The sequence below is a fragment of the Phaseolus vulgaris genome, chromosome 9, assembly GCF_051622355.1.
Source record: "Phaseolus vulgaris cultivar YP4 chromosome 9, ASM5162235v1, whole genome shotgun sequence".
NCBI lineage: Eukaryota > Viridiplantae > Streptophyta > Magnoliopsida > Fabales > Fabaceae > Phaseolus > Phaseolus vulgaris.
This window is the reverse complement of record NC_143506.1, coordinates 28,133,265-28,144,180: the sequence shown is the minus strand read 5'-3', so window position 1 is coordinate 28,144,180 and position 10,916 is coordinate 28,133,265. Positions and strand designations below refer to the sequence as shown.

The following is a 10,916-nucleotide window of genomic DNA, read 5'->3' as shown; positions in this document are numbered from 1 at the left end:
ACTTCTAGAGGTAAAATCAATACTAATAAATATGACACCAACACCACAACGAAATCAGGAAGAAAGAGACAGATTTTACAAGGTCTAGAAAGTTCTAACAATCAGTTCTTGATTTGAATTAGGATGTTATTTGGATAGTATTCTAATCAAACCGTTCAAACCCAGTATCTTTTTGTTCAAGTAATGTTTTTTAACTAGTAAAACATAACGACATAAATCACTTGTGTGGTACTTTATTTTTAAACTATTATACAAAAAGAACATATCTGAATATTGTGTTGTATGTGAGCACATTAGGGTACAACAAAATCAATCACATACAAAAGAATAAATTAAACCCCTAAATTGTTGTAACAACATTCCTTATTTATAAGGACAATTATTTTCATATGTAACATGTATCAATATGCCATCAACACTCCCCTCCAGGTTGAAGCACAATGTCAGAGTTATGCTTGCTAAAATGTAGTCAAGATGAAAGCTTCCAAGAACTTGCTGAGAATGTCCGTCAACTAGTCATTGGAGTCGACATAGTCACTCATAATTTCCTCTTAAAACACATTTTTTCTTACAAAGTGACAATCCAACTGTGTTTGGCCCGATCAAGAAAGATTGCATTTGATGTAATGTGAATGACAACTTCATTGTCACATATAAGTTTCGTATATTGAATGTCTCCTAATTTAGTCACGTACTTGCATGCAACCGATACCATAGCACAATTTTCAACCTCAATACCGGATATAGCGATTATGTTATGCTTCTTTCTCCTCAATTAAACGAAATTTCCTCCGACAAGACCGCAAAACCAAGAAGTGGGTCTCTTGTTGATGATGATCCTGCCCAATCATATTAGAGTAGCAAGTAATTTTTATATAGTACTTATCATTTTTATACCAAACAATATGTATGACAACATCTAACTGAATATCACTAGTGGAATTACAAAATTGACTTACCACTCTATAAAGGTGATGCCAGGTGTGGTGACAATGAGATGGTTGAGTTTTCCTACGAAACGACCCCTTTAACCTTGTAGAAGCTTGGCTTAACTGAGATGACAATCAAGCATATCAGTCTCAGAATATCAAAGCATATTTATTGGCTAATGCAATATAAGAAAAGAATTGGACAATTTCTATCCCCAACAAGTATTTGAGGGTCCCAAGTCTTTTGTCCAAAACTAAATGAAGAGGTAAGATTTGAGTCTTTATGTCATTACTAGTGATGATGTCATCAACATAGATTACAAAACAAATGCACCGCCCATATGAGAGAATCAATGGAGAAAAAATAGAGTCATCAACTTCACACCGAGTTATGGTGAAATGTATTAAGGCGGAGAAAAAGCAGCCAAACTACTAGGCATGATGAGATCCCTTCAAACCTCTGGGAGAATGACAAAAGCCAACATACAAGACAAGACTCACCAAAAACACTAAAACGTGGATACTAATACATATAAATTTCGTGCAACTTACCATGTAACAAGGCATATTTAATATTCAACTGTGTAGAAGTCAATGTATGGTAGTCATGGCAAGAAAGAGACAAACATATGTCATTTTGATCACTGAAGAAAAAGGTGTTCACGTGCAGACTAAAATTTTGCATAACCATTGGTCATCCAGTGAGTTTAAAACTGTCAACATGACCATTTGATCCAATCTTTACTGTATAAACCCAAACCATTACTAGTCTTGTCAGGATTTAAGGGAACAAGTTCCCAAATGCCATTGGAGTGTAAAGTTCTCATACCATTCAACATTGCCTAGTTACCAATTTGGTTTAGTTGTTGCTTCATATGTAAAGTTAAGAATAGACACAAAATTCAAAGAGACAAAGTAGGTGGAATGTCACTGGAATTTGTTTCCCTTGTTCGAATGGAGGTGGAGCAAAAGCAACAAGAGCTAAAACAACAGGCCAAATAAACAATGGAGGTTTTGTAGTGATTATCACATCAGGTACAGTGAAGGAGAAGGTGCAGGTCTCAAAAAAATAGTAACTCGGTAAAGACAATATATTGTTGAAGTTGAGGTAAAAAAAACTATGATAACCTTTTCGAATGAGTAACCCAAAAACAAATACATTCTAAGAGATTTGGTAGAAAGTTTATATATACCTAATTTAAGGTCATGGTCAAAACATGTGAAACTATAGATAAAGATAGAAACAAGGTAAAAAGTCTATCTGCAATACAAGATAGAGTAGGAATCTGATTGCAAAAAACAACTGAAGAAATGCTGTTGACATAATGGTGACGTAAGGTACTAGTAATTTCAACCAAGTATTGATTCTTTCTTTAGGCAATACCAATTTGTTCTCAATAGCGGACATAATCCTCAAGGAGATATTGAGGTGTCGCTCAAATGCCAACAACTTCCAACATGTGAGAATAGTTGGGAGTTAACATTTTATAACAAATGTTCCCTTCCCTCTATTCCACCTTGAGGACAAAAATCTCACTTGAAGGGGGGAGTATTGATAGAATAAGACAACCTTCTACTAAATATACGTATCAGATAAAGAATAAGAAAAATTATAATGTGTAATAATTGGGAACGCCAAGTTGTCAGTTAGTTGAGCAAAGACTATTAACAGGGGAAGTTGTTAGTAGTTGTGGATGGGAGAATACAACTAAATAGTTTTGTGTGGGAAGATTTAGGTTCCTTAAAATATCTAAAAGCAATTCTGGTGAGAACTGTTGTTTGAGGAAGTTCTTTGATACAAGAAATACCTCTCTGTTTCTGGCAAGAGCAGCAGCAGGCTAACTGCTTTCAATCCAGCTTAGTCCGGGCATTTTTCTTAGACCTCCTGTCATTCTATCCCTCAACCTTTTAACATCATCCCACCTCCCATCACCAGCATATATGTTAGAAAGCATAACCCTGTATACATTATCAGCAGGATTATTTGAAAAAAGTTGTTGTGCTACAGTTTCTGCCAGCTCGGAATTTCCGCAAGAATTACAGCAAGATAATAAGGCTCCCAGGATGGCCTTGTCTACAGGTTCTGGTAAAGACTGGGTCAGACTGTAAGCCTCCTCCAACTCCCCAGAACTGCCAAGGAGCTTCACCATGTAAACATAGTGTTCAGCCCTAGCTCTGATGTTAAATTCCTCCTTCATTCTCCGGAAAATTTCCCAGCCATCTTTGACAAGGCCAGCATGACAACAGGCAGATAGGAGAGAAGAGAATGTGGCTTCATCAGGTACCAATCCTTTCTCCAGCATCTTATCAAACATCTTAAAAGCCTCAGAAGCATATCCATGCAAACCAAAACCCAAAATTACAGAATTATAAGAAACAATATTCCGCTTTGGCATTGTCCTGAAAACACAAATTCCCAACTGCAAGCAACCACACTTTGAATACATGTCTATTAGAGCAGAGGAGACCCTGACATCTAGTTCCAATCCATGCCGAAGAGCATAACCATGTACCTCGCACCCTAGTCCTACATTTGCCGTATGAGCAATAGAAGCCAATACACTGGCAACCAAGACAGTATCAGGCTTCTTATCTTCCATGTTCAATTTTCTAAAAAGGTGCAGCACCTTCTCATACTCCCCAGCTTGAGAATACCCCACAATAAGAGCAGACCATGTGACCAAATCAGGATTCAAAATACTGCAAAAGACTCTATATGCAGAAGCCATGCACTTACATCTCGAGTACAAACTCACCAGCAAACTACCAACATGAGAATCAGAATCAAGGCCACTCTTTTGACTTAAACAATGTAATCCTTGGCCAATGCTCAGCACCCCAGAATCTACAATACCAACAAGCAACCCAGCCAGGGTATATTCATCAGGCTTCTTCCCGACAAGTTTCATCGCACTAAACATCTGCATCCCCACATCCCACAGACCAGAGCTCCCATAACCAGAAATCAACGAATTCCATAAAACTATATCCGGTTCAGTGATCCTATTGAACACTCTACGAGCTTCATGAACAAGGCCAAGTTTTGAATAAGCAGTCACAAGTGCACTACAACAAACAAGGTCCAGTCCTAATCCTGCAGCCACAGCACCACCATGAACACGCCTTAGCATACCGAAATCAAAGTTGTCAGCACACGCACGTGTAAGACAAGCATAAGTGTGACCATCAGGACTTATGTCAGCCCCAACCATGGTTCTAAACAGAGAGATTGCATTGAAAAATCTTTGGCACTGCGCAAAAGCTCGAATCATGGAATTCCAAAGATAGACACTTCGGTTGGAAGTTTTGTCGAACACATGACGGGCTGAGTTAATGTCATTGTTGATTGCATACAGCCTGACAATTTTTGTTGCGTAAAAAGGGTCTTCTAAGAGATGGGTCTTCAAAAGAAATGTGTGTAACTGCTTCACCCTCAATAGGGACCTACAAATGCTGAGTTCGGAATGAAGCCATTCAAACGGAATTAACATTAAGATAACAATGTTAACTTGTTACGAGTGTTATGTGATGCTGACAGCAACAAAAACAAGACTTGTGTTTAATTAGTTGATGAACAAGAGTTAGCATTCACTTTGTTATGGATGTGTCCCAAGTTACAATAATTTTGAAAACGGTAAGGATGAAAGAAAGAAAAGGATATAAATGAAAAAAAAAAAATTGTTTACTTTTTTTTATGTAAATACTAAAATTGGTTTACCCTTGCATAGACTAAATATAATTCACGAATTTAAGTTTTTATGTGAATAAATATTTAAAAATTTCATAATATAAGTAATTTATGAATATTTGATATTTTATATGTAAACATATACATATATTTAATACATAAATATTTATTTTTATTTGTATGAAATTTATAATGAAGACCTCTTGGAAAAAAAAAATATTAGCTTAATAAGACTTTTTGTCCCTATCTTAAGGGACAAAAGTTAATTGTGCCCCTCAATTTTTAAATTGTTCAATGTAATTCAATTTTTTAAAAATAATTCAATATGATCCCTTCTATTAGATTATCTTTAACAGAGCACGTTGGTAATGAATTTGCACACATGAATTTTCATTTGAAACACCTATATAGTGACAGAATCGCTGGGGTGAGATTTGTCCCTTTTATATAGTTGTCTAGGCCATCTTCCCCTAATTTAAGTGTGTTCTTCTCTTTTGTTAGGTTGAGGGGTTTATTTCATTGCTCATCAATGTTTGAACAAAAAGACATTGGTCATGCTCATCGCGGACAAGACCTCGAAGTTCACAAACTTCTGGTCGGAGAAGTGGATTGTGGTGTTGGTGTTGGGGTACCGAGCGACACATTTAGGCAGCTTGTGAATATAAAGGGGTGGCAAGAGGTGGTGGTGGGTGAAAAACATCAAATTGGAGCCTAAAAGGAGAGATCTTTTGGTCCCCGGAGGAACAAGCAAATTTGGGGTTTAGGGTTGTGGATTACCTTAAGATTTGTATGTTAGAAAGAGTGTGGGCTATTTGTTTGAGATTTAGCATGTGGAAGTTACTCATACAAAAGCATATTATGACTTAATATAATGTTTGTACAACATCAATCTGGCAAAACGCTGTTGAAGGGAGAGGGTATCATATGAACTTTAGATGTCATAAAGATTTATATATAGGTTCACAAATATCTGTGTTTGGTTTAGCTCATCTCAAAGCAAAATAAACTCAGAAGTCTCACCATAGAGAAATTTTCCAGTTTGGAAGACCCAGAGGACTTTCAACTAGCACAAATTGTTGTGCATAGATGACATCTCTTTTAACGCTCCTTTCATTTTATTCATTTATTCTCTCCTCCTTTCTTCTGCTCTATTATTTGTGACTGCATTGCTAGAAGCTGCAATGGAAGAGAATATCATCACTGCAATCCATATGCAGGAGAAGAAACTTTATTACTCTTCTTCTTTATTTCAAGTCTCTTATCAAGATGCAGAACTGTTAAATTTAAAGGTTCTTAAATGAATTATAGTTCCATTAGCTCTTGGAGTTTTAAACCCAATCTGAAAGTATTGTCATTGTCCAACTCCTATTGATGGGAATGAGGTAGTTTAAGTGCTTAGCGCTTATTTGTGTTTTATGGTTAAGACTTGTGGTTTTTTAAGTTTAGGGGAGCTAATGATACTGTACAAGTTATGAACAATGTTTTTTATGTGTATATTAATTTATTAAATTGTATTAAATTCTTAATATAATGTGCACATGTTGCCTTATCCATCACAGCTGCCAATTGGACAACACCATGGTTCCTAAACCATTAAATATTCATAAAGGAAACCATGATGCTAGGAGAGTTTTAGAAGAGAGGATTTTAGTACTATGTTACCTCATGTCTACATTAAACTCGGTTTTGCCTTGGTAATCAACCTAATGTTTACTTAGAGTGACTGATACATCTGATCGGCAGTTCCTTTAAAAAATTTCCCACAACCAGCAGTAAACTGTAGAAAAAACAATAACAAAATAAATCAGGCTTTATAGTGCAAAAAGATATAAACTTACAGTTTTACAGTTTTTACAGTTTCAGATTTTCAATCCTGTCTCTGATCTGCGATCACCGGAAAAGTGCGATCCCGGCGGATCGCGTGGGGTCGGCGTTGTAAATCGCAACTCGCGTTGGAGCGACGAGTTTCGCGATGTTGGAACTGATAGTTCTGGCTGCGGCAGCGGTTCTTGTGGCGGCACCTCTCGCGGTGGTTCTCGAGGCGGCGCCTCTCGCGGCGTTCCTCGGACCGGCGCCTACTCTCGGGATGTCCTCTCAGCGGCGGCGGTTCTTGCGCGGCTATTCTGAGGGTGGCGCAGCAACGTGGCGGCACGGTGACGCCTCCAGTAGCGACGTGTTACTGCAGTGGCAGTCACCTCTTCTCTCACTCTCCCCAATTTTACTCCAATTTTACTTTTAGGGTTTATGTTCCAATTTTACTTTTAGGGTTTATGTCCAATTTTATTTTGACAACTTCTTCTTTCACTATATCAATTTTAATCTTGCCCCCTGTAATTTAAAATTTTCAAAATTATTATTATTATTTAAAGTTTTCAAAATTATCTTTATTCTTTCAAATTTTCAAAATTATATTTATTTTGAATTTAAAAATCTGAAATTTAATAAATATAATTCAAAATCAAAAATACATTCCAGCAAAAACGAAATCCAAAACACAACACAAAATTGAAAATGCATTTGGGATAAGAATTGTTGGAATTTCCAAATTCGAAATATTTCAAAAAAAAAAAGTTTTAAGAGTAATTTTTTATTCACAACCTCCTTTTGTCATTTTAGCAGATTGGGTGTAGATTGACATTGAGCCACCTAAACTTGATTTTATTATTATACACCTCACAAGTGCGGCGGCACTGACCCCTCTCCTTCAAAGAATCAACTCGTTTTTCCTTCAAACCACTAACAAACGTCCATCCTCTTCCAACAGCCCCCATCTTCTCCTACAAAGCACCACCACTCACTTCCATTATAAACTCCAAATCATTGTTCAAGCATTGAGCCTCTTCATCCAACACTGAAAAGGTTAGTTATGGATTCTTTGTAGAGGAACTGTTTTAAAACATGCATTCTCTTTGTTCCGCATCATACATATTCTTAAATCCGGTAGTGTGTAGTTAGGTTTCGTATTTAATAATTCAGTAATCTTTTTCAATAGTTTCAAATTGTGTGAGTTCCGGATTACATAGGTTTTCAGATTAAATAATCCGGTAGTGTTTAATTAGTTCCAGATTATATAATCCGATATGTGTTTTTGAATGTTTCAGATTATGGATTAGTGTTGTTTAAGTTGGTTTCAGATTAGGTAATCCGGTAGTATTAATTTTAGGATTTCGGATTAGCTAATCCAGAAGTGACTTTTTTTTGGAGTTTCACCCATGCAATCCGTGTTTAGTTTATTTTGTTTCCCGTTGAAGAACTTTTTTAGATTATGTGCCATGGTTCAACTATGACAGATATGGCTAAAACAAGAGGTGGTGGATCTCAGGGTCATGATCGAACAAGACCGACGGCATTCGTCCGTAGAAGAGATCGAGGTGTTGTCGAGGAAAGAATTGGTGTTGATGTTCATATTGATAATGACAATCAACAAGAATTACATGGTGATGGGCAAGTGGACCAGAGAGAAGGGTTTCCTGAAGGACCTTCTGATATGTCTTTGCTGGTAAATTTTGCTGATCATTTTGTTGTTAAGCTTTGGGAGGGTGAGGTAAGAACGAAAAAACTTTCAATTAAATTGTTTTTGTTAATTATTGTTTAAATTGATTTAATTATATTAAATATATACAAATTTTGAATTAGGATCGGGAAGAACTTAAATTGGTATCCCACGGTAGGAAATTACGTAAATTTGGGATGCCTCATGCTGAGATTGAAGTTCTTATACAAAATTCTGGATTATTTAGTCTGTGCAATATAAGCTATGAGGTGGGGGACAGGGGTTGATTTCAGCCTTTGTTGAAAGGTGGCATGCTCAGACAAACTCCTTCCACCTTCCCATAGGTGAGATGATCATCACACTTGATGATGTGTCATCTCTTTTACACCTCCCCATTTTGGGTCAATTCCCTACGTTTGTGCCCTTAGAGTACAACGGAGTTGTAACTATTTTAACTGAGTCACTAGGGGTGGAGGAGGCTCGTGGGAAGACTGAGATGAGGCAGTGTCGGCGTCCACGTACGATTGAGTTGGCTTCGAGATATATATGCGGGATGTTGCGCTCAAGAGGCTTGAGAGTGTGCTACTATAGCTTACTTGTTGCATGTCGTTGGATACACTATTTTTGCAGATAAAAGTGTCACATTTGTATCTGTTTCGTACTTGTTGTTATTCAACAATCTTTGTATGTGCGGTGGATACGCATGGGGAGTAGCAACACTTACACATCTATATGAGCAGAAAGCAGTTGGGCAGTTATGTGATACTTGTTCAGGTATGAAACCATACAAATAATTAGCAATCACATGTTACATTCCATAATTTTTTGTCTTAAATATTTTATAATTAATATGATCGAATTACGCAGGCATAGATTTATGAGCACTTCTCGGACATGGGAAGAAGAGATATTAATCCCTCATATGACAAGAAAATCATGAAATAAAAACCAATTTTTAGAGACAAAAAATAATTAGTTGCTATAGTGACTAAATTAGAGACCATTTTAGAGACTAGAAAATGTTTGGCTTCGAGATATATATGCGTAATGTTGCGCTCAAGAGGCTTGGGAGTGTGCTACTAGAGCTTACTAGTTGCATGTGGTTGGATACACTATTTTTGCAGATAAAAGTGCCACATCTGTATCTGTTTCGTACTTGTTGTTATTCAACAATCTTCGTATGTGCGGTGGATACGAATGGGGAGTAGCAACACTTACACATCTATATGAGCAGTTGAGGGATGCCTCCTACTTTCACACAAAGCAGTTGGGCAGTTATGTGACACTTGTTCAGGTATGAAACCATACAAATAATTAGCAATCACATGTTACATTCCATAAATTTTTGTCTTAAATATTTTATAATTAATAAGACCGAATTACGCAGGCATGAATTTATGAGCACTTCTCGGACATGTGAAGAAGAGATATAAATCCCTCATATGACAAGCAAATCATGAAATAGAAACCAATTTTTAGAGACAAAAAATAATTAGTTGCTATAGTGACTAAATTAGAGACCATTTTAGAGACTAGAAAATGTTTGGTTTCGAGATATATATGCGGGATGTTGCGCTCAAGAGGCATGGGAGTGTGCTACTAGAGCTTACTTGTTGCATGTGGTTGGATACACTATTTTTGCAGATAAAAGTGCCACATTTGTATCTGTTTCGTACTTGTTGTTATTCAACAATCTTCGTATGTGCGGTGGATACGCATGGGGAGCAGCAACACTTACACATCTATATGAGCAGTTGAGGGATACCTCCTACTTTAACACAAAGTAGTTGGGCAGTTATGTGACACTTGTTCAGGTATGAAACCATACAAATAATTAGCAATCACATGTTACATTCCATAATTTTTTGTCTTAAACATTTTATAATTAATATGATCGAATTACACAAGCATGGATTTATGAGCACTTCTCGGACATTGGAAGAAGAGATATTAATCCCTCATATGACAAGAAAATCATGAAATAGAAACCAATTTTTAATTAGTTGCTATAGTGACTAAATTAGAGACCATTTTAGAGACTAGAAAATTTTTGGTTTCTAAATTACTTTCTATTATTGTTAAATGGTTTCTAAATTGGTATCTAATTAGCAACCAAGGTTTTTGCTACTAAATTTAGAAACTAAATAATTGGTAGTTAAAACCTTGGTAGCTAATTAGATACCAATTTAGAAACCATTTAACAATATTAGAAATTAATTTAGAAACTATTTTTCTTTTTAATTTTTAAAATGATCTTTAATTTATTTCCTATAACAATTAATTATTATTTTTTATCTAAAATTGGTTTCTATTTCATGTTTTTTTTCTTGTATGCACTAATTGAACCAAAATCAAACTAATATTATTATTTTATTGATCCCATACGGAAAATAAATGGGACCAAAATAGAATTTGAGGCTAATGTACCATGTTGTAATTATAGTTCATATCACAACAATGTCCAGTCTAAATTTTAAATTTGAAATACGTCAAAAGAAATTTTTATGTGGGTCTTACTAAAAATTTAATTCTATTCTTTTACAATGTAAATTCACATGTATAATGATATTTATTAAAATAAAAGTGAAGGTTGCATGACTAAAAAATGTGTGTATTTTCTTAAATCAAATTAATAAAGTATTTCTTATAACAAAATGAATTTTGAAGGCTTGCCAAAGTTTGTACAGTTCATTTCCCAGTAGCGATAATGAATTGTTACAAATGTTATACTCTTTTGATATTAAATGTTATCAAGTGCATTTTCATATTATGGTTAGCTTAATTAGTGTGTGTATATATATATATA

The 10,916-nt window shown here is 35.7% G+C and overlaps 1 protein-coding gene across 7 annotated transcripts; it reads right to left on the bottom strand.

Moving 5' to 3' along the window:
• Positions 1 to 205: 205 nt before the first annotated feature.
• LOC137821125 (Tetratricopeptide repeat (TPR)-like superfamily protein) lies at positions 206 to 7,245 on the bottom strand. 7 transcript variants are annotated; one of them, XM_068625568.2, is made up of 5 exons: positions 6,473 to 7,245; positions 6,280 to 6,394; positions 2,738 to 4,382; positions 960 to 1,052; positions 206 to 839 (listed from the first exon to the last, which is right to left on the bottom strand). In XM_068625568.2, exons 2-3 carry the CDS (start codon positions 6,282 to 6,284, stop codon positions 2,768 to 2,770), a joined length of 1,620 nt encoding a protein of 539 aa, XP_068481669.1. In that variant the 5' UTR covers positions 6,285 to 6,394; positions 6,473 to 7,245; the 3' UTR covers positions 206 to 839; positions 960 to 1,052; positions 2,738 to 2,767. The 7 variants fall into 7 exon arrangements, 5 of the variants coding, with proteins under 5 accessions (XP_068481669.1, XP_068481670.1, XP_068481671.1 ...); XM_068625569.1 differs by having other exon boundaries at positions 2,738 to 4,373; positions 6,473 to 6,868; XR_016515769.1 differs by lacking the exon at positions 2,738 to 4,382 and having other exon boundaries at positions 6,473 to 6,868.
• Positions 7,246 to 10,916: the final 3,671 nt, after the last annotated feature.